This window comes from Eubalaena glacialis, chromosome 2, assembly GCF_028564815.1.
Source record: "Eubalaena glacialis isolate mEubGla1 chromosome 2, mEubGla1.1.hap2.+ XY, whole genome shotgun sequence".
Taxonomy (NCBI): domain Eukaryota; kingdom Metazoa; phylum Chordata; class Mammalia; order Artiodactyla; family Balaenidae; genus Eubalaena; species Eubalaena glacialis.
This window is the reverse complement of record NC_083717.1, coordinates 7,388,877-7,412,709: the sequence shown is the minus strand read 5'-3', so window position 1 is coordinate 7,412,709 and position 23,833 is coordinate 7,388,877. Positions and strand designations below refer to the sequence as shown.

Here is a 23,833-nt window from a genome sequence, read left to right as displayed (position 1 = left end):
TAACCACTGCGGCACAAAGGAAGCCTCAAAATTTTAAGTATTATATTACAAAATCACAAGACACGAGCTTCTTGCCTTCCAATGCCCAAAACGCCCATCTTGTTTCTAATGAATAAGGCGACAGACATGATAGAAACAGGGCAGAGATGAATCAGGACAGTCAGTGACATTTCAAGAACAGAGGAATTCTGTTGGGCAGCGAGGTCGGGCTGCCCAAAACTGTTTGTGATCTGAGACTAGTTTAGAACTGCATGTTTGCAGCTCATCATGACGATTTCTTACTATTCATTTTATGAAACAAAAGCCTGTTGTTACACTCAAACTCGTAAATTCGTTCTTTTTAATTTTTCTAATGGTGATTTTAAAAAAAATTGCACTTTACCCCGTCTAACCTGCAATACTCTGACCACACGCATAGCTTTCCGTTTTGTTTATGGCCAGTTGGGTAGTATGTAGGTGATGAAAATTGAAAACACAGAAACTAGACCAAAGAATGGGAAACAAAACGAGCAGTGAAGAAGAGATTGAGAAAAGGAGGAAGATATTTAGAAGAGGAATAAAAGTGCTAAGTTAGACTGGAAAGGGAAAAGAAAGGGGGTGGGGAGGGAGGAAGCTCACTGGGTCAGAAGCAACCTAAGGTTTCGGTCTTGGTTCTCGACAAGGGTAAATCAACAGATTCAGACCGCTGACCTTGAAAGTGTTCTTCAGCTGACTTACAATTGCCCATGACTTCCCAGCGACTCCATTCGTAACCATTAAAAGTCTCCATTGGCTGGAGTAGCCACAGCAGACATCTGGTGGAGTTTTCTGAACCGCTGTCGTAGAACTCAAGATAGCCTTTATTCTCCTCTTTCCGGGGCTCAAGATCTCCTACATTGGCGCCTGTAAACACGTGGTTTCCTCAATCCACCTCCCCATCCCCCATTTATCTTGATTTCCACGGTGCCGGGGATTCGGCAGAGGCTAGGTGATGGGGGAACTGGGTCAGAATTTTGAGTCCCTTAGGCAAGCCAAAAACAGAAAAGTGAGGGGCTCAGACTGCCAGGCACTGAAAGGTAGAAATTGGGTTAGAAGAGAGCGGCGTCAGGTGAGACCGCCAGGCGCCGGAGTCTAACCGCGGTACACTGTTCCCCAGGCCGCGCGACAGAGAGAGCAGGCGGCCGGTTACCAGGCAACCTGAAGTCTCGCGAGACACACGAAGCGCGTGCGCACTGCCGCTGGAGGGCCTTATCCGGAGCCTCCGACCCGCTCCTAAACTCAGGGTTTTTAGAGAAACCTTCCGTCGCTCTGTCGCGACGTCCTGGGCCGACTTTCCCGTTTGGAAGTGGCCCGATGCAGAAGAATGCAACGTGTTCTCTGAGCCGTTCTTCCTCCCCTTCCTCCGCCCCACCGCATCGGAAGGCGGGGCCCGGGAAGGCGTGGGCTCTGCGCACGCTCAGCGCGGCCCACGTGGAACCGGCGCTGGGACAATCGTGAGTGGGGGTCTGCGCTGGGGTCTGAGATCCGGAGGGGCCGCTGGTGGGGATCGAGCCTGGGACTGAGCCGGGTGGGCGCAAGGTCTCCCAGGCTCCCCGTCCCTGGGGCCGCCCCCGCCCGTACCGGCGTGTTTTCCTGCGTCCCGGCCTTGGCTCACGCTCCGCTCTCTGCCTGGAGTTGAGCGTCTGTCGGGTACGAGAAGTGGGTAAAGCCCCACCCTGGCCCTTCTGTACTCCGCGGTCTAGAAGTGGAGGCGGACCAGAAAATGACTCCAGTCGCGTGTGTTAAGTAGTGAAGTAGGTAGGCACTCGATAGAGAGGCGGCAGACCATAGGAAGAGAGTAACTCGGGGATCGGCTACCAGATCCAGAAACCCGGAGTCCTCCCTGAGTCCTTCTTCTGCTTTACCCCGAGTTCATCACTTAGTCGGGCGGATTGCACCTCTTAACTGTTCCAAGTAGCATGCATTTCCGTCCATCCCCTCTGCGACGACTCTAGCTAAGGCCACCGTCATTTCTTACCAGGACTACTCTGGAGCCTCTTTGCTGCTTCCAGTCGTGGCAAAGGACTCCTCCTGGCCCGAGTCCCCAAATATCTTTCTATGACGCCTTTCTAGCCGCGCCACTCCTCTGCTTTGAACGTTACAACCGCTTCCCACTGTACGGTTTGCAAGTGTATTCACCATCTGGTCCTTCCTCGCCTTTCCCAGTATCTCTCCGCTCTCTCTAGCATCTCTGCCCCGGCGACACTGACATCATTTCCTTTAATGCAGTTCCCTGGGATGCTCTTCCGAATAGGTACTCCTTTAGGTGGGTATTCTTCACGTGTGGGTTAAAAGGTCACTTCCTCCGGGAGGCCCTTCCTGACCCCCTCAACTGAGTCAGGCCTCTGCTCAGGATCCTGTAGGTCCCTGACCTTAATGTGCATCACATCTTATATTTTACTTGCGGATAAGTCTCCCACATAGATTCTAAGCCCAATGAGTTCAGTGGCTGTTTTTGCTTTAATTCATAATCTTTCTGGCTTGGTGCATTGTGGATAATCCACAAATACTTGTTCAAGTAAGAAAGGTGGCGGTAGGGCTGAGGGTGGGAGTAGTTCCCCAAGCAGAGGGAATGTGCGTAAAGCCGTGGAGGGAAGGAACTAGTGACCTCATTAAACAGTATGTGGTTCCGTGGTGGGGTGTAAGGAGGAAGGCTGATGGTGACACGAGGGCCCTTGGATGTCACTCCAGTGAGTGTGCACTTGATCTCATGGGCAGCAGAGGCCTCCAAAGGCACCTCAGCAAGGCCTTCCCAATTTTCTCCTCCAGAGCTGTTACTTGTTCCACTTTGGTTTTGGATTATATCCCATGAGACTCTACTTATCTGAACCACTTGGCTCTTGTCTCCCTCGCCTAGATTCTGAAGACAGGAGGAGCTAATGCCCAGAGCAGCACGTAACTGTAAGTACCTACTCCCTGTTTGAATGCTGAGGCACATGAACTGTAGTGTGTGGTCTGGCAGAGCTCCGATAGATGCTCGTATTTGCTCCTTGGTCGTTTATTTCCCTTTTCCTGACCATCTTCAACTTGGTGCCAGTCTCTGCCAATCACTTCCTTGGATTTGGACGAGCTGCCTCCTGCTTCGCACGGGGATGACGGGGATGGGGAGGGCTGCACCGGAAGGAAGCAGCTCAGGGGGCAGACGCCGCGTCTCTAGCAGTGGGCAACGCTGACATGAACGAGGTCTGAGCTCACACCCCAGGGAGCTGAGTTTTGGTTTTCCGTGAGAAGATGACGTAGGAGGAACGTCTGAGGCCGGCAGAGGTCAGGAGACCCTGTCTCAGGCCTGTCCACTGCGGAAAGGCCCCCTGTCCTACACCAATGGTGCCCAATCCCGGTTCTGTATCACATTAAGCTGGGCAGCCTTTTGACAAGCACAGGTGCCCTGCTGTATCCCCAGGATTCCGATTCAGCAGACCTGGGGTACGGACCAACCATCTCTATCTTTTTTAAAGTCACAGATTATCTTTTAGGTGCAGCCAGGACTGAAAGAGCAGAAAATTTGGATTTGGGAAACCAGTTGTGACTCTGGCACGGTACTTAACCCGAGTCTGTCTCCTCCTCCACACACAGGGCCATCACACAGGCATCGGGTGGGAACCAGATAATTCTTGGAGAAAGTGCCTTATGACACACTCCATGGGACACCTGCTCCTCAGCATGGGCAGCCAGGCTCTTAGGAGGGTGTTTAATTGGAAGAGATTTCATTTTTCATCCTGCCGGTGGTGCTTGGGGGAGCGGGGAGCAGGTGTCCGTGGGATGAATGACCTGAAGTGAGAAAATCTGGTTACCTGAAAACAGGAACAGTTCCAAAACCAGACTTCTCCAGAGCTGGCTTGTTTAACTTCCTCCAATCCTGCAACTTGGGTCCCTGTGGTTCCCGGCTGAGCCCAGGAAGGAAACTGAGGGAAGAAAGAGGGATATGCAGTTGCCTCTGGGCAGGACAAACAGGACATGTCCTCAGAACAGTGGTGTATAACATTTCCCCAGCAAGGATCCCTGTTACTATTTTGCCTTAACGGATTAATATCTTTAAATTTCATTACGATATTTCCCTAGATTTCATCACATTGTCAGCCAGAGGAACGGCCAGCTTGGACTTATCAGGGGAAGGGGGAATCTGTGTATCCGTGTTTTAGGAAAGACAGACAAGAAACTTAGGGTCCAGGGAGGGAAGGAGACTTACAAAAGGGCACAAAATGAAAGTATCATTTGGATTTTTAGTCATGTGCATACATTATGGTCCCAGTTCTTAAAAAAAAATCACAGCTGGTTAATTATGAACGGCAGAGGCTTCCAGGGCCCTTAGAGACTGTGTGCTGAGACAGGCGGACTCGGGGACTCACAGAGGTGGTGGTGGGAACTTGTTCAAGGCTGAAACCCGGTGCCCATGACTCAAGAGTTGGAGGTGCTCAGTGAATATTTGCTGAATGGATGGATGGAAGCCTAAGTAGAGGGCAATACAGAAAATGGTAACAAATCTATCAGACTAATACCAGAGGTCCTGAAGAGGATAAATAATTATGAACAAGTAGCAACATGGAACATTTTAAATAAAGGAAATAAATAGAAATTCAGTATGATCGCAGTAACGCAAAACATTCATAAATTGCATGTATATGAATGAAGACCAAGTCACAGGAAAAAATGGGGAAAACTTAAAAGAGAGGTTAGATGTATGGTCACATATATATATGTACATGTATATATGTCCTATATCAGTAGGCTTGCTTTAGCCTTTCCAAAATCAGAAAGGGCACAGCCAAGATATCCTTAAGGTGTGCCTGTCTAGTTAACACGTGTTTTCCTTTGTCATTTTGCTCCTCTTCGAAGGGTCTTTAGAATGGCCGCAGCCTCCCAGGCACCAGGGAGGGGCTCTGTGCGGAAGACGAGACCTTTACCTGTGAAGACGTCATTGAACAACCCGTACACCATCCGCTGGGGTGCCCTGGGCGGGGAGGATATGCACTTCATACTACAGACCCTGGAGGACAGGATTAAATCTCTCGGGCTTCAGAAGACTGAGGACAGGAAGAGAAAGAAAAAGCAGCCCGCCTTGAAAACACAAAGCGGAGACACGTGCAGCATGGATGTGGACACTGGTGAGGATCTGAAGGAGGAAAAGCCGGAAGGTGGGCCCCAGGCATCCGGGTGGACCCCTGCCGACGTCAGAAAGCAGCTTGCCATCGGCATCAACGAGGTCACCAGAGCCTTGGAGAGGAACGAGCTGCTCTTGGTCCTGGCGTGCAAGTCGGCCAAGCCGGCCATCGTCACCGCGCACCTGGTGCCGCTGAGCGCCAGCAGAGGTGTCCCTGCCTGCCAGGTGCCCCGGCTCAGCGAGAGGCTCGCACCCGCCATGGGCTTGACGTGCGTCCTGGCCTTGGGGTTCAAAAGAAACACCGCTGCCTTTGCAGAGGAAGTGAGGGCCATCATCCCCAGAGTCCCCCGTCTGGACGTGCCGTGGCTCCGAGACACCCTTGAAGACCCCGGGGAGAACCTGGAGATGGAATCTTTGGAAAGCCAAGACAAAGAGATTTTGGACACTTCCTTCGAAGACCTCTCTAAACCCAAGAGAAAGCTCGCTGAGGGTCAGCAGGCTGCAGTGTTACAACCCCTGAAAATAAAGAAACTGATTCCAAACCCCAATAAGATAAGGAAACCACCCAAAAGTAAAAAACCGGCTTCAAAGTAATCTTGTATAAACCTGTCACTTCATACAGCTGTAAAACGACACCTCGTAGAGAAGCCTTGAAATGAATAAAATGACTTTTACATATATTCTTGGGACACTGTGTAGTATCATTCCTTTCAAATGTGTAAGATTCTCTGACTGTAGCATACAGATCCGCTGAAGCTTAGGGACGCTAAGTGCAGAGAATATTCAGCAGTATGAGTATCAAAACAAAAGTTTATTGAAACTAATGTCCATGCTTGTATAAATTCACTTTTTAAAAGGCTGGCACAATGCCTGTGAGCAGGAACATCTATCCTGCAACGCTGGACATCTTTCTATCCAAACTTGGCAAACAGGCCACACAAACACGGTTCTAGTTGGCGGGGGAGATGAAACTGGATGGCAGGTGCACCATCAGTTGTAAAGGAAAGACAGTAAATGCCAAGCAATACACTGTCCTCAGAAAAAATACATTATTATTTTTTACTGTCAGTTTGCCTTTCTTTGTAGGCAGGCCTAAGCGTGGGCTTGGGAGAAAGGCTAAGCATTTATCAAAATTGCCAGATAAGGTATTCTGTCTAGTTAGAATTCACCCCCTTACACGGTTAACTTACTTCCTTGGGACTTTAGCATGTATCCAAAGTACGATGGTAATCAGGTGAAATAAAGCAGGAAGAGAATAAAAAAATAAGTGGAGGAGCTTGGGTGCTCAGAGGCGGGTCTGCCATGACAGGGGTCACTCGTGTTAGTGTATGGAGCAGAGTCAATGCTCTATGTTAGAGTATCTGCTGTTTACAGCATGTGCTTGGAAAAGGTGCTTTCTGTTATTTACGGGGAAGGTACTGGCTTGCCAAAGTTCATTTTCAGCCTAAATTCTGGTTGATCTGTGGATTATGCCACCTCCATTTAAATTTACTGCATGCCATCTTGACCAAAAAAAGGCAGGGTGTGTGGGCAAGGATACGTCATGGACCAGAGCATTTCCATTGCTGACAGGACACGGGGTAGTGTGGGCTTTTTGAATCTGTAAGACACTGTATGTTGCATTGCAATTTAGTTCTAACGGCTACTTTATAAACACAAGCAGCTGTACTGATTTTCTACTTTAAAATGCTCATTGGTAACATGCGTAAATTATAAAGAGGCATTATAAAGCGGCAAATGTGCTAATAATTTATAAATGATTTAAAAATTACTGAGTAAAAGAACATGAACTCTAGTAACTGCAATTATGTAAGTGAAGAGAGGAACAATGCCACAGTTTTGTCATAAGGTGAGCCCGTGACACAATTTCTGAGGGACAATCCTGCAATTATTCGAAAACCTACTTCATGTAAGACTGTGCCATAAAAATGAGTGGAACATAATTCCCAACTGGAGCCTCGACTCTGCATTATGTTAAAAATCTTGTTTACTTAATTCTGGTGTTTCAGTGAATTGGTTCACTTTTGCTTCTGCAGGCATCCTCCTCACGTTCGGGAAAAAAAGGTAACGCAGTTGGGTTTGAATCATCCTATAGGAGAAGTCTTCCCTTGCGTCTTCGAGAAGGAACACAGTGCTGTCCTAAATTAAGAACGACTTCGGAGCCCACGCATGCCCCCTAGTGGAGGTCCCAGGGTGCCACAGCTGTGGGGTGGCCTTCAGGATGACGGGAAGCTGCGGAAAGAGGCTGATTTTTAGAGGAAATCAGGGGCAATAGAACTTTTTCCCTAAAGGGCCAGGTTTAGGCCTTTGGGTCCATAGTCTCTGTCGGAACAACTAAACTCTGCCTGCCACGTACAGGCAACACATGAATGAATGAGGCCTTGTTCCCATAAAACTTTATTTATGGATGCTGAAATCTGAATTTCCTGTAATTTTTATGTGTCACAAAACATTATTTTTTTTTTTCTCCTCAACCATTCAAAAATGTAAACACCATTCTTAGCTCGTGGGCTGTACAGAAACAGGCGATGTGCTGAGTTTAGCTTATGGGCCTCAGTGTGCTAGCTCCTGCCTGGCTTTTATAAGGTATGATTGTGTCCTTTGACTACTTATAACATGAAGGAAGGGCATCCTATTGTCGAAGGTAATTAGATTTTTCTGGACTGAACGGCCTAGGCACTGGTACATAAAGGCAGGAAGAAGTATCTGCTTTGTGGTATTTGAGTCGAGGCCGTTTTAGGTGGCCTTGTCCAGCATCTTCTTCCCCTTGGGCTATTGGTGATATATACATTATCTATGTACACCAAGAAACTTGGTTTTTCAAATCCTAGATAAAAACACCATCAGTAACAAAATCACAAGACTTATTTACAAATAAGACATCTTCCTAGAGCACGACAGCTTTCATGATAAATTAGAGTCAGGATAAAGGAATATGTGCAATTCTGCATAAGTAATAAAAAACATTCAAATTATCACTGTCCTGATGGCACTAATGAACTCCACTGGGCATGTCTTCTGACTTGAGGGCTTTGATTTTTCTTTTCCTCACGTATCCTGGCTGTTGCTGAGAAGAAAAGAGTCTCTGCAGGAGCAGAACAGTCTAGTTTGTCAGGGGTGTGTGCTCTTCAGAGAACACACTTAATGCTTGCCCCAAACCTTGCTTTGGAACCAATCCACGAACCTGCTGAAGATCAAAGTACCCATTTGTGTGTTTATTGATTTGGCAACTTTGCTTCTAGAGAAATAGTCAACCAGTACTTTTTTTTTTTTTTTAATTTCTGTAGCTCTAGGCCTATCTTTTTTTTTTTTTAATTAATTAATTTATTTTTATATTTATTTTTGGCTGTGTTGGGTCTTCGTTTCTGTGCGAGGGCTTTCTCCAGTTGCGGCAAGCGGGGGCCACTCTTCATCGCGGTGCGCGGGCCTCTCACCATCGCGGCCTCTCTTGTTGCGGAGCACAGGCTCCAGACGCGCAGGCTCAGTAGTAGTTGTGGCTCACGGGCCTAGTTGCTCCGCGGCATGTGGGATCTTCCCAGACCAGGGCTCGAACCCGTGTCCCCGGCATTGGCAGGCAGATTCTCAACCACTGCGCCACCAGGGAAGCCCCCAACCAGCACGTTTTTATCTCACTCTTCACTTTAGCACCCACCGCTCATCACTGCGTTACAGAAATGCTGGCTCCATAGGTGTTCCCGATGAGATCATGTGCAGTGACATAAGTAAACCCTTTCCAAATGGCTCCCTCATTCTGCTACATGGACCCACAGACCCCCACTTAATAAACAGAAAGGCAGCAGTTTATCTCCACACAATGGCAAAGATTTTCTTACATGATTCTGTGATTTCTGTTCAATCCATAGAAAAGCGGTCCATTTTTCTAGAGAGGGACCAGTACCTTCTCTTCATAGACAGACAGTCAGAAGGTTGAAAATTAGAGGAATGTGCTCTTTGTATCCTCCTTCCATCCCTCCTACAAATGGGTCAACAGTGAAAAAAAGGATGAATGTTAACATTCTAGCTAGAAATGTGTTCTATTGGTCACCAATGGATGTTTTTCCATCTTTTCTGTTACTGACACTTCGACGTCACTTAGGTTGTGCTTTTATTCTTTGGAATGGCAGTTCCAGGAATCATTAACTAGGATATTAACAAATGATGACATCAGAGTTCTAGAAATAGAAATATCCATCTACTGTAATACGAGTCCAACCTAAAGGGAGGGAAGAAATGGAATAGCAAAAACAAGTGAGCAAGAAAAATTATAATGTAGTAAAATAGATCTATATTTTTAAAAAGCTACTAAAGAAAAAACCTCTCAACAATCCGAAGAGAAGCAAATATGGGATTTTCTAGGTAAATTTATCAAGTTTACAAAGGTTTATCAACTTCACTTACTTTTTCGGACTCTGTCCCTGGACACCTCCAGTTGTACAAGTAATACTGTAAATTGCCATCGCCTATGCCAAACTTGAGTTTTTCCAAGAATGTCTTATTTTCCATCAAATCTAGCGCATTGAATACATCAAATCCTTTCTGTCAATGTAAAAAAAATTTTTTTAATTTTAAAGTTTCAAAGGATTAGAGTGTTTTGTTCAGTATAACATTTCATTCCCCTACTAATAGCTTGAATTGATAATGCATTTATAATAAGGTTTAATGTCTGCAATATATAGTATGGGTTAGGAATTCAGTTCAAAACTGTCTTATTAAACTAGAAAGCAGTGAATCTGATGGAGTCAGCAAGATTATCCAGAAATGCTGAATCGAAAAGTGCAGTCTGATGGCTGACAAAAAATAATCTATTAAAATTTCAGGAAATATTTTGTCTCTGTTTTTGAAGGAAACAGTTGCCTAGATGGCTCTATCACCAGAACTGTTAGTTACTGGCCTTTCTACGTTCTGACTTACCTGAACCTACGCCAAGAAATCAAAGCTGTAAAGGCTTTAAATCGTGTATCTGTCTTGGGCTGATAATGGGAAATAAATTTAGTAACATTTCAATAGTAAAAACAGAATTAAAAAAAAAGGTTAGATAATACTATGCAAAATGTGATACAGATGAAGCACCTACATTTCTATTTCTCAGGGGTTTTACCTTAAATAACTTATTACTGACCTTTTTGGGGAGGTAGTTGAAAATGAGCTACAAGATCAAAGAAGCAAAGGAGAATGCTGATTTGGGGATCCACTTATAATAGATTAAAAAAAATGTTTCCAATGATCAAATACTAGAAGACTACAAGGAAGACACTTTTGATGTGTTGCTCCCAATTTCTCGTGAACAATATTTATCTTCTCACTCAGCAATTACATCAAAATGTCCCCGTCAGCTGATTTCAATTTCTTTTTAAAGGAAAATGTTTATTTGTAGCAAGAATTTAACAATTATCCTAACTACCACACTGAGGAAATAGAAAAATAATGCAAATATAGTAAGGAACATTTTGAATTTAATTCTTTTCATTTTAAATCCTTTTAATAATAATAATTCTAATAGTTAAATTTCTTTAATTTTAAAATTCAGAGACTATTTATTTGAATCAAAAAACCTACTGTTGCCAATTATTCACTGCAACACACTCATATTTTCCCCATACAGACAGACCTTGTTTTATTGAGTTTCACAGATTCTGTGTTTTTTACAAATGGAAGGTCTATGGCAGCCCTGCATCGAGCAAGTCTATCAGAGTCATTTTTCCAATAGCATTTGCTCACTTCGTGTCTCTGTGTTCCATTTTGGTAATTCTTGTAATATTTCAAACTTTTTCATTATTATATTTGTTATGGTGATCTGTGATCTCTGATATGTCTACAACTCGCTGAAGGCTCAGATGATGGTTAGCATTTTTTTTAGCAATAAAGTATTTTAAATTAAGGTCTGTATATTGTTTAAATATGCTAGTGCACACTTAACAGACAACACTATAGTGTAATGATAACTTTTATATGCACTGGGAACCAAAAAACTCCTGTGGCTCGCTTGATTGCGATGCTTGCTTTACTGCAGTGATCTGGAACCATCTGGAACCAAACCCACAATATCTCCAAGGTATGCCTGTATCATGGGATCACATTATTTTTCTTATATTCCTTATATTATGAATTTCGTGTATCTTTATTTAAGGGTTACAAGTTTCTAATTTGTACAAAATGTCTTTTTGGTTAAGTTACAACAGAATTGATGATGAAAATAGCCACTAAAGTTAAAAAAAAAACCCTCTTATCAAAATTCTTCCTTTGACTGTCAACAGTAAGAAGTATCTCAAACAAATCCCCCCACCATGTGGAAGAAAATACGAGGTGTTTGATATACTCCGATATACATATTTGGAGACACAGACGGGACGGCAAGGAGTGAGTCGCGTACCAGCTTGGCGATGATAAGCGCGTCGTTCATGAGGTCCAGCAGTGGCGTCTCTGTGTGGATATTGTAGAAGGAGTAGGCGGCTTTGAGGCTCTTGTGAGCGGGGTGATGCATGACTGTGGAGGGGAGCGTGTAGAAGCTCAGGAAGTCAGTTAGTTTACCACTGGAGTTCTAAAGAACAAAGGCAACGTCAGGTAAACATCTCCTTGAACAAGTTTCACCCAGGCATCTCAGCTCACGTCTTGATCTCTGACTTGCTCCACAGCTTTCCGTTAGAATGAAAAGCAACAGCTCATGCTCCACTCTCCAAGTCTGATGTGGAGCCCCTTACCATATGCTGGGCAGAGGCCAAGGAAGAGCGTGGAGCTGTGCCTCAGCCTAAGTGCTCGTCAGCGACTGGCATCAAGTTCTTAAGAAGTAGAATGTTCTAAAAGGAACGCTCTCTGGTTGACTAATGAGTCTCTCTAGACTTATGGGACAGTGACAAAAGTAAATTCATTGTTTTTGCAGGAATAAGAGCACCGAGGATTAGAAGACTACCTTTTCCAACTAAAGGATACTGTATAATAATCTTCTTGGCACAAGGCAGGAATGGTATCAGCTTAAAGTGAAGTTGGATAGGATTTGGAAGCTGTTTTTTTAGAAGCTTGTAAAAAGGCATTGGTACTGCACCAAAATATATGTGTGTGAATAACTGAGAAAATCTGAAGCTATCAAAAATCAAAAGGGATGCAAAAGATGGTGTTTGTTTTGTCATCACTGGCACACTTTCAACACAAGAAATTAGCCAATATTGTTTGCATTATTTCTATTACCTGCAGTGACCTATGCAAGTCTGCATATAATTCAAACCATGATATATTTGAAGTATACAGCTGCGGAGGCTAGACCACATATGTCATTGCTAATATTTGTTTTAGCAGAAAATTCCAGAGGATGTATTATCTGGTTTTTGAGTGCTTCTGATTCATTAAACCTTTTTTTCAGACATTATGAAATTAAAGATGTTAAGCAAAAGTGAGAGATGACTTAAAGACCTAAATTTTCAGCTTTATTAAGGATTTTCAACTTGAAAAACACCACAGCAGAAATTAGAGGAAAAAAAAAAATCACTGGATGGGCTCAATAGTAGAGTGGAGATGACAGAGGATAGAATCACTGAACTTGAATTTACCCAATCTGAAACAACAGAGAGAAAACAGACTGAAAAAAAAAAGAAAAGAATTAAGCCTCAGGGATCTGTGGGGCAGTAACAAAAGATTCACCATTCATATCACTGGAGTCCCAGAGGGAAACAAGAAAATGTGGGGCTGAAAGAGACAATGGCTGAAAACTTCCCAAATTTGGCAAAACGACATAGTAGATTCAAGAAGCCAAGTGAACTCTAACAGGATAAACCAAAAGAAATCCACACCAAGACACATCATAATGAAATTTCCAAAAACTAAAGACAGAGAGAGATCTTGAAAGTAGCCACAGAGAAACAACACATTACCTATGGGGAAATACTAATTCAAATGACAGCAGACTGCTCACCTGAAACCACAGAGGCCAGAAGCAAGTGGCACAAGAGCTGAAAGAAAAGAACCGTCCACCATGAATTCTGTATCTGGCGAAACTTCCTTCAGGAAAGAAGGGGAAATAAGGACATTCTCAGACAAATGAAAACTAAAAGAATTTGTTGCTAGCAGACATACCTTTAAGACTGGCCGAAGTATATTCTTCAAATAGAAAGGAAATCATAAAAGAAAGCATCATGGAGCATCAGAAAGGAAGGAAGAAGGAACAGAAATCTGGGTACATACTTTGAGCTATGCTTCTTCTCATGAGTTTTATAAATGACTCGATGATTGAAACAAAAATTATGACACCATCTGATACTCAAGACAGTGATATTTAAACAATGAGACTGTACAGCAGAAACTAACACAACCCTGTAAAGCAATTATACTCTAATAAAGATGTGAAAAAAAAAAAAACGATGAAAGAGTAAAGAGAAGTAAAGTCACTTGAAGTGGTACAACATGGATACCAGAAGACTGTGATAAGTCACATCTGTATATTGTAATACCCAGAGCAACCATCATGAGACCTACACAAATATACTCAAATGCACTATAAATAAATCAAGACATCCAAAAATGTTCAAGGAACAGGAAGGCAAGGAAACAGAAACAGAGGGACAGAAACCAGAAGAAACAAACAGAAAACATGTATCATAATATAGAAGACTTAAGCTCTAACATATCAGTAATCATCAAATGTAAATGGTCAAGAAACACCAATCAAAAGAAATTCTGGCAGAGTGGATAAGGAAACATGGCCCAAATATATACTGTTTACAAGAAATTCACTTCAAATTCAATGACATAGATGCGTTGAAAGTAAAAGGACTGAAACAGATATACCATGCAAACATGAATTTTAAAAAAGTAGGAGTGGCTATACACGTATACCTCAGAGATACTGTGGGTTTGGTTCCAGACCCCTCAATAAAGCGAATATTGCAATAAAGTGAGTCACACGAATTTTTTTGTTTTCCCAGTTTATATGAAACTTTTGTTTACACTATACTGTAGTCTGTTAAGTATGCAATAGCATTATGCCTAGAAAACAATGTACATACCTTAATTTAAAAATACTTTATTGCTAAAAAATGCTAACCGTCATCTGAACTTTCAGCGAGTAGAAGTAGTAACATCAAAGATCACCATGACAAATCTAACCATAATGAAAAAGTTTGAAATATTCCAAGAATTACCAAAATGTGACACAGAGAAACAAAGTGAGCAAACGCTGTTGGAAAAAATGGCACCAACAGACTTGCTGGACACAGGGTTACCACAAACTTTCGATTTGTAAAAAATGCAGTATCCGCTTAGTACAATAAGGCAACGTGCAATAAAACGAGGTCTGCCTGTATTAATATACAAGGAAGTAGACTTCAGAGCAAAGAGAACTACTGAAGACAAAGAGGGGTATTACATGATGATAAAATGATCAATCCACTAGAAACTCATGCAGGTCCAACATGTGTAAGTACCAAACAAGACCCTCCAGGGACATCAAGAAAAACTGACAGAACTGAAGGGGAAAAAGACAAATCCAGAGTTATAGTTGGGGACTTCCACACCCCTCTCATTAACTGACAGAACTACCAGAATTAAATAAGGGCTATGACTACAGATTCTGTAGCCATTAAAAGGGAATACTATGAACAACTTTATTCTTACAAATTTGACAATTTAGAAGAAGTAGACCAATTCTTCTAAACTGTATTAAAACTCAAACAAGATGAACAGTCCTATAATCATAAAAGAAAGTGAATTCATTATTTCAACAGAAAAGAATTCTCTAAGGTCAGATGGTTTCAACTGGAGAATTCTAGCAAACATTTAAGGAATTAACACCAATTCTATATAATTTCTTCTAGAAAACAGAAGAGGAGGTCATACTTCCCAACTCATTTTATGAGGCCAGTAGTATCCTGATACCAAAACCAAACAAAGACAGTACAAAAACAGAAACTGCAGACCAATATCTCTCATGAACTCAGCAAATACTCAACAAAATATCAGCACTCCGAATCCAATAATGTATAAAAATTATATACCATAACCAAGTGGATAATTTTTCTAGGTATGCAAGGGTGGTCAAACATTTGAAAATCAATAAATGAACAGACTGAAGAAGAAAAATCATGATTGTATGAATTGAAGCAGAAAAAGCACTGGACAAAATCCAACCCCCATTTATAATAAGAACTCTAAACAAGTTGGGAATTTTCTCAAATCAATAAGGAGCTTCCATGAAAAACCTACAGCTAACATCATGGAATAAGATTCATGGGGTAAGACTGAATGCTTTTCCCCTAATATCAGGAACAAGGCAAGGATGTTGATCTTCACCACCCTTATTCAATAAAGTACTGGAATATCTAGCCCCTGCAATAAGGCAAGAGAAAGGAAGAAAAGGCATACACATGGGAAGGGAAGAAATAAAACTGACCCTATTTGTAGATGACACAATTGTCTATGTGGAAATCCCAAGAAATCTCCAAGTAAATTCCTGGAACTAATAAGTGATTTCAGCAAGCCTGCAGGATACAAGAGCAACAAAGAAAAACCAATTACATTTCTACATACTAAAAATGAACATGTGGAAACCAAAATTAAAAACACAATACCATTTATAATCACGCTAAGGAAATGAAGTATTTAGGTAAACACTTTTAAAAAAAATATACAGGATCTGGATGCTGAAAATTACAGGATGCTGATAAAATAAGTTTTAGAAGACCTAAATAAATGGAGACATACCATGTTCATGGATTGGAAGACTTGTTAATTCTCCCTAAATTAATCTACAGAGTTAACGTAATTCTTATCAAAATCCCAGCAAGGTCTTTTGTAGATAAAGACAAGCTTATTCTAAAATTTATATGCAAAGGCAAAGGAACTAGATTAGCTAAAATAATCTTGACAAAGAAGAATAAAGTGGGAGGAATCACTCTACCTGGTATCAAGGCTTACTATACAGCTACAGTAATTAAGACAATGTGGTATTGGTGGGGAAATAGACACAGAGATCAATGGAACAGAATAGAGAACCCAGAAATGGACCACAATACAAAGTATCAGTATTCAGGCTATAGAAAACTTCTACAGGGAATTCCCTGGTGGGCCAGTGTTTAGGACTTGGCGCTCTCACTTCCAGGGGCCCAGGTTCTATCCCTGGTCGGGGAACTAAGATCCTGCAAGCTGCACAGCGTGGCCAAAAAACCAAAAAACAACAACAACAACAAAAAAAACTTTTACAAATCAAGAAGACAAGGGTTGAGTGAAGTGGTTGAATTATGCCATTTTGAACAAAGGCAGTTCAGTTCCAACCAGTTTTGCAAAAGCAAAACAATATTAAACTTTGGGACACATCCCTCTCAGATGAGATCATCCAAACTGGCCTTTTCAAAACTAAGAAAAGCAATTAATCACACAGACAACAACAGAGCAGATCAGAACCCTGATTCCCCATGATTAAGTAGCAAAAGTTGTGCTCTTCTGCCAGGAATGGAAGCTGTAAGAACAGCTGATTCTGAAAGGGTGAGCAGGAAGCTGGTTCAGAAGCAGTGAGTCATGCGGGCAGGAAGGGAATGGACACTCTATGATCCTTCTGGAAAATGGACTCAGTTGCACAGTGTTCTCATACTTCTCTGTACTATCTTATCACCTTCTCTTTACCTCCACTACAAAAGTGTCAATGATGTGCTCTTGGGGGAGGAACCAGTGGGCTACTTCCTCTTCATCCATCACCGGGGCTAGATGAAACTGCTTCAGGTAACTGTTGGTTAGTTCTTGAACAGCTTTGATATCTCTTGGTTCCATTGGCCTCAAGCCTGAAGTTTTTGTAACCTGTTGGAGTGAAAACAAAACCAGTTGGGAGGGGCTTCCCTGGTGGCACAGTGGTTAAGAATCCGCCTGCCAATGCAGGGGACACGGGTTCGAGCCCTGGTCCAGGAATACCCCACATGCCGCAGAGCAACTAAGCCCGTACGCCACAACTACTGAGCCTGTGCTCTAGAGCCCGCGAGACACAACTACTGAGTCTGTGCGCCGCAACTACTGAAGCCCACGTGCCTACAGCCTGTGCTCCGCAACAAGAGAAGCCACCGCAATGAGAAGCCCGCGCACAGCAACGAAGAGTAGCCCTTGCTCGCCGCAACTAGAGAAAGCCCACTTGCAGCAATGAAGACCCAACACAGCCAATAAAATAAAATAAAATAAAATAAAAAAATTTATTTAAAAAAAAAAACAGTTGGGAGGTTTAAATAAGAGGAGTAAACAAACTTGGCGCCAAAGCATGATCCCCAGACCAGCAATCTTAGCATCCCATGGGAGCTTGTGAGAACTGCAGAATCTTGGGCCTGCCGCAGACCTACCAAGTCAGGATGTGCAGTTTCACAAGATCCCCTGGTGATTCGTATACACATAAAGCTTGAGAACCACTAGTTTAGAATATAAGCTACACGACATGTTCTATCCTATCTTTGTGTACCAGGTCTTTGGTCAGTATTGCCCATGACCCAGACAAAACCAACGAGAACACTACAAGTTCATCTACACCCCCATGCCAAGAACTTTAACAGCCTACACGATAGGGCAGAACAATCTCAGCATGTGTTCCGGAGGATCACGCTTTTAAGACTGCCACGTCTGACAGTTTGAAAACACAGTTGAAAATGGCTGAGAAAATTTTTGTCCAATAGCCCGTGAAAAAAATGTAGCTCTTCTGTTCTCGTGAGCAATAAAAATGAAAGAAAAGTAAAAATCACATCGGTCAGTATGGGAAGGGAAGCATTTTAATTGCCAAGAATGAATGGCTGGTTGCCAAGTAGTGGCCCTGGTCTCTCATGCCATCTTTTGATTAAAAGGTGATCAGAATAGGCATCTGAATCCATCATTCCAGAACATCAAAGTTTTTATACTAGGCCATGGGAATAACAAACCCTCAAGGTCAGGACAAGTCCCCATTTGGATTTGTTCAAGTACTTATCCTTAAAAGAGCTCCAGACAGCAACTATAGGAAGTGTACAGACACCAGGACACTTGACAACAGAAGTGAGAAAGGTCACTACATTTGCTTGTTTGTACAAAGAAAAAACTTAATACTTACAAATACAACTGCATTTTCCCAGTTAACTCGATATTTTTTTTCTTGAAGAAATATTGGATAAATTTTAACTGACAAATAACTTGTATATAAATAGTGCTATTCTATCTTTTCTGTCTTAAATTACCACTAAGTACTTTTAGATTTTTTTTTAATTGAAGTATAGTTGATTTATAATGTGCCAATCTCTGTTGTACAGCAAAGTGACTCAGTTATACATACATATACACTCTTTTTTTATATTCTTTTCCATTATGGTTTATCACAGGATATTGAATAGAGTTCCCTGTGCTATACATTAGGACCTTGTTGTTTATCTAAGTACTTTAAAATTAAAAACTGCCTTTAAAAATTGGATCATCACAATTCCTGCATGCCCCCAGACTAGTGGTAGGGGAGAAGCCCAAGGTGGAAAATGGGTTTTCATCTTGAGTGTCGGCTCTGATGGATGTTAGTAGTTGTGCTGAGGTTTCTAAGGTTCTGTAACAAGAACCGCTGATTGATTACTGCTTCACTTTGGGAGGAGACGGGCTTTGTGTTTACAGACCCAGCAGTCCTTAGCTGAGTATTTACTATGTGCCACTCAGTTATAATTTATGGAATCTACAAAGACGCAGTAATGCAGCTAAAATAGTTTAATATTCTAAACTGACAGAATTTAAGTCCTTGACATTTAATAGAGAACTCATACTTTTAGTATTTCTGTGGATCTCAAAGCCAAAGGACCCGAAATCTCCAGGTCCCAGGTCCTACCCAAGGCTTAACCCTTGGTTAATAATGGCCTGAATAGGTGTTGAATGAATGAATGAACTCCTAGGTTTTTAGCACAATCATTTACCCAATAAGGTGAGGTGAAGGCTGCAGACACGGAAAAAAGTCACTGTCAGCTCTGAAGAGATGATATTTCTATGGCCTGGCATTTAAGTACAAGCCAGGAGTGAAACTGTATTTTTCTTTTGTTTCCCTAAGCCAATTTTAGTTATTCAGAGCATTTCTACACTGCAGTTCATGGGAAGAGGGAACCTATGTGATTGCTAAATGGTGTATATGAAATAAATACACATTTCTAAATGCTGGTAGGAAGGCCAAAGCCATACCAAACGTATACTGCAGTCATTTGAAAAGATTAGTTTTTACTATGAGCATGACCTTGATACATTTTCAATAGCCTTTCTCAACATCAGATTGTTCTTTCTTTTGTTACTGGCTCAGTAAGAATCAATAATATCAAGCAATGAGATTAACTAATGAAAGCAACAGGATACATCCTCTCTGTTCATAGAGAACATTCAGAAATGAAGACTGAAGCTTGCCAACTCCTTTTTGGAGCAAAATATGCTTCTGCAGCACAGTTCCTATTCACTGAATTTTCATATTGTGTAATCACTAAAATCAACATCCTTTTTGCCCAGAAGACACCCTTAAAGCAGCAGTTCTCAAATATTTTGTTCTGGGACTTCGTTACTCTCTTAAAAATTATTCAGTACTCCCAAAGAGCTTTGCCTACGTGGGTTATATTTATCCGTAGTTATCATATTAGAAACTAAATTAGAAATTTAAAAAAAAAGAATATATAAGCTCACATTCCATATAGCCTCTGGAAGACTGCACAGTGCACTTGTAAGATAATGAAATGAAAGATGCAAATTATACTTTTGTGTTATTATAAAAAATTGACTTCACAGGACCCCCAAAGGTTCCTGGGAACTTCCAGGGATCCCTGGACCACACTTTGAGAACTGCTACCTCAGGTCTCTGAAGGTCAGAAAAATGGGTAATAGAATTTAGATAAGGAAGACTCAGTGAAACAGTATTGGTTGGCAAACCGGCAGGGAGAAAACACATAACCTTGGTTATTTCCAAGCACTTCAAACAAGTTTTTACAGGAGCATTAAAGCAGGAGAGAACATTAGACTATATCCAGCTATAAAAACATATAAGGTCCTAGACACAGGGGAAGAATATTTACTTTTGCTGATTAACAATGGCTTATGTGTCTCAGAGGCTAAACTTGTTTCTTTCTAACATCAGAAAGTCACATCCTCTCCAAGAAATCTACAGAAGCACGAAATAAATTTTAAAATATAAAATTATATTTTAGGGAGTTCCCTGGTGGGCTAGTGGTTAGGATTCCGGGCTTTCACTACTGTGGCCCGGGTTCGATCCCTGGTCAGGGAATTGAGATCCTGCAAGCTGCACAGCGCGGCCAAAAAAAAAAAAAAAAAATTATATTTTATATAACAGCTGTTGTCTTCAGGAAGAGGTGGGGGAAATGTTATACCTAGATAAAAATTTCAGCTTTGGCATAATCTGAAAGGATCAAGTGGCAATGTTTTCTGAGACTTCAATACAAAGCAGAAAAAACTTCCAGTAACTGAGAAAATCTTAAATTTCATAAGCAAACTCTATTTCTGAATCAGATACTTTCCCACCATCCAACTAATATGCATTACTTGTTGGACTCTATATGCACTGAAATCTGTGTAAAATCTGCTTGTAAGTACATAAGGAAACAAAGCTCAGAGCCCTCCTGAAAAACAGAAGCAGTGCCGTTCTCTGTCAAACTACGTGGTGTGAACTGATTTGGAGCTAAGATTCCACAGCAGAGACGTCAGCAATGATTACGGTTATTTATTTGATTTAAGAAGGAGCGGTAGGACATTAAACACTAAAAAAACATCGACAGGTACTAAATCGAGAACACCTGAGTCTTAGCGTGTCTTCCCAGGCGTAAAGTTCTTGCAACACAATGTAAAGACACTGGGAGATTAACCTGACTCCTGCTTTTTATCTGCTTCAAATTCCTTCACCTCGAAGAGCACCGACCAAAAAAAAAAAAAAAAAAAAAAAAAACCAACGTGGTTTGGAAATTCTCAACACCAAATTAAAAACAAACCAACACTGAAAGGGTAGGAAACTGTGCTCCTCTTGGGAAAACCTGAAGTCTCGCAGGTAACAGTAGCTAATGGCATGGGCCCCGGGGATGGTTCTGTCCTGATTGGAAGACTCTGGGCAAATCAATCTGGTGTCTCAATGTCCTCTTCTGTGATTGGGGACAATGACCCGCCCTCTCTGATCGGTGTAGATAATAAATGAGATTATGGATGTTAACAGTCTGGCATAATGCTGGCTGCAATCAATGTTGACTTTTATAGTCAGACGTCCACAGCAAAGATGTAAAGCCGGCACGGTGAGCAGAAACGGGCCTGGTGAATCAGAAAACGAGATAGAATCAAAGAGCAAAAGCTGTATTCAGTAAGGTTCTTGTCTTTACACTTCAAGGTACAAAAATGTTCTTAAATGATGCAGTTGCCAGCGGGGGCATCATCCATCTGGGCCCTCGGGAGAGAAGGAGGTCATCTGGTGTATGCTGCCTCGTCCAGCTCCTAACTCAGGAGCTGACACCACGGTGGCTGCTGGAAGCACCTTCCAATTTTCCAGTGTCTCTACTTGCATCTCTTCTATCTTCTCTCTCTCTTTTTTTTTTATTAATTTACTCTTTAGTTTTCTTTCCTTCCCTATGACTTAAAAGGAGGAAGGGAGGCTGGAACACGTCAATGAGAGGTGTTTGGACCTTGACACTCATCCCTTCCTGCCTCAACCTGGTCTCTAATGACGGCACAGTGAGACGTCTGGTGGGACTGGGCCTTGGTGCCCCCAAGGCGGTTGTGTTAGAGGTGAGGGTGGAGGCAAAGGGACCTCACGGGAGAAACACGGACGTCTAGGGCCTGCCTGCCAAGTCCTCCACTTATTACTGACAGGCCCTGGTCTAAGCATCAACCTTCACAAGCCTCGGTCTTTCCATCTGTATGATGGGGATAAGAATACTGACTTCAAAAGGTAGTTGGAAGAATACACTGAACAATATACGTGAGAGCACTTTATAAACTTCAACTTATTAGGGAAGAAAAAAGGCAATCACCATAGCAACACGGCCAGAAGAGGACTGCTCCACCAAGGAAACTAGGTTAACCACAACCAAGATGCCAAAGTCTGGTTTCACCACCAATGCCCGACCAGCGATTTATCACCAACTTGTCAAAACTTTGTTACCTATGAGTTGATGGATGCTTGTACAAAAATATGGAGGCTGATGGACAAAGTCAAGTCAAAAACAACTTTCAGTACCTCTAATTCTAATCATCCCGAATAAACCAACGACAGCTACTAAAATTCCTTATTCTTCATTCTATGTTAGGCAACTATGTGTAAGGGGGCACTTTCCTTACCCACAAGCTAGACAGGTTTAGGCTCAAGAAACTTAAATCTGGGGAGACCAAAGTAGAACAGCATTCGCCCCTAGTGAAAAAAGGAGGCACGCCTCCAGTTCTTATTTCAACTCGCATACGGCAAAGTATTTGACAATCTGCAAGGAGGACGCTGAGAATCAATGGTGTCTTGTCTTAGTTGTGCACTGTGCCTCTCTTGTGCCTCTTTATTTCTCATGGCCACTTGTGCCTCTACATGACTCTGTCCCTCTCAGTGGTTCTGGGTCTCGGCCACTAGCAGAAATTATTTCTAGCTGATCAGTAAATTACGATGGTCATGATCATGGTGTGACCCCTCAGAGCAGTTTCCTGCATCTCCATTTCAGTGCACACATCTCCATACACTTACCTTCAATTCTGTCACCCCAACTTGAGGGGGCCTGGTCCTTCTTCCCCAGGACACGTGGACCCTCCTTCATTATGTCACCTGTGCTTTTTATTTCTCTCTGTTCTGATCTACGTGCCCCCCTCTGTCCTTGACCTCACAGATAGGCAGTGAGTTCATTAGTTCGAGCCCCACTGTCTGCAACTACAGCTTAGGCAGAAGGGAGACCGTGCCTTCCAGGCCCTCTACCAGGTGGTGAAGCCCCGGAATGACGACCCTGACATCTCCAACACCTGGTTTCCTTCACCTCCACTTTTCTCCTTATGAAATTCTGCCTGAGTCAGAAATTAGTTGATTCTGGTCTGTCATCAGAAAAAAGACATCAATTCCTACAGCCGCTGACCACATGCATTTGGTAAACACACAACTGGCCCAAGACAAAAGGCACTAGAGTCGGCTGCACCTTCCACTGGTGAAGTCCTCTCCTTCTTTGGGAGGAACATGGCTATATTGCACAAGAATCCCTCAATGGAGTTAAAATATCTTCTACAACCCAAAAGAAAGAATAGCTCTGACGAAATCAAAACTTTACACGAAAGATCCCATCTTTGGCGGACAGATTCCACGATGGCCCCAGTGATGCCTGCCCTCCTGTTCATGTCCCTCGAGTTCATGTCCCCGCCATCCACTTGTCTCGAGTGTGCGTGGGGCCTGTGACTTGCTTCTAACCAATGACATACAGCAACAGTGATTCCACTTTAATTGATTACGCAGGGTTCTAACTTCCATCTTGCTAGCAGATGCTCTCTGTAGACTCTCCTCGCTGGGTTCGATGAAGCAAGCTGCTGTGTTGTAAGCTACGCTACAGAGAACCGCAGCCGACCAGGAGCTGAGGCAGCCTCAGGCCGACGGCCAGCAAGGAACTGAGGACCCCAGGCCAACTGCCCACAAAGAACTCAAGGCTGCCAACAGCCATGTGAGCTTGGAAGTGGATCCATCCCTGGTCAAGTTTTCAGATGAGGCCCTGACCCTGGCTGACACCTTGATGACAGCTTCATGAGAAACCCTGAAGCAAAGGCCTCAGCTAAGCA

At 42.6% G+C, this 23,833-nt stretch overlaps 2 protein-coding genes across 7 annotated transcripts in view; one reads left to right on the top strand and one right to left on the bottom strand.

The window, feature by feature from the left end:
- Positions 1-1,224: 1,224 nt before the first annotated feature.
- On the top strand, positions 1,225-5,777 carry RPP38 (ribonuclease P/MRP subunit p38). 4 transcript variants are annotated; one of them, XM_061178188.1, is made up of 4 exons: positions 1,225-1,472; positions 2,248-2,284; positions 2,876-2,919; positions 4,852-5,777. In XM_061178188.1, exon 4 carries the CDS (start codon positions 4,862-4,864, stop codon positions 5,708-5,710), a length of 849 nt encoding a protein of 282 aa, XP_061034171.1. In that variant the 5' UTR covers positions 1,225-1,472; positions 2,248-2,284; positions 2,876-2,919; positions 4,852-4,861; the 3' UTR covers positions 5,711-5,777. The 4 variants fall into 4 exon arrangements, with proteins under 4 accessions (XP_061034171.1, XP_061034166.1, XP_061034161.1 ...); XM_061178183.1 differs by having other exon boundaries at positions 2,185-2,284; XM_061178178.1 differs by lacking the exon at positions 2,248-2,284.
- A 1,720-nt stretch (positions 5,778-7,497) lies between these two features.
- NMT2 (N-myristoyltransferase 2) overlaps positions 7,498-23,833 on the bottom strand; it is a 56,443-nt gene continuing 40,107 nt past the window's right edge. The window contains exons 9-12 of one of the 3 annotated variants that reach the window (XM_061178173.1): positions 16,721-16,891; positions 11,487-11,654; positions 9,515-9,652; positions 7,498-9,329 (exon numbers count right to left, since the gene is read on the bottom strand). In XM_061178173.1, coding sequence (XP_061034156.1) covers positions 9,309-9,329; positions 9,515-9,652; positions 11,487-11,654; positions 16,721-16,891 — 498 coding nt within the window. In that variant the 3' untranslated portion in view covers positions 7,498-9,308. Of the gene's footprint in view, positions 9,330-9,514; positions 9,653-11,486; positions 11,655-16,720; positions 16,892-23,833 lie in introns of those variants that run through there. The other 2 variants (XM_061178169.1, XM_061178175.1) reach the window with 2 other exon arrangements.

Bases quoted from the DNA above. Each gene is read 5' to 3' on its own strand.
- RPP38 (XM_061178178.1), top strand. From the start codon at position 4,862: ATGGCCGCAGCCTCCCAGGCACCAGGGAGGGGCTCTGTGCGGAAGACG.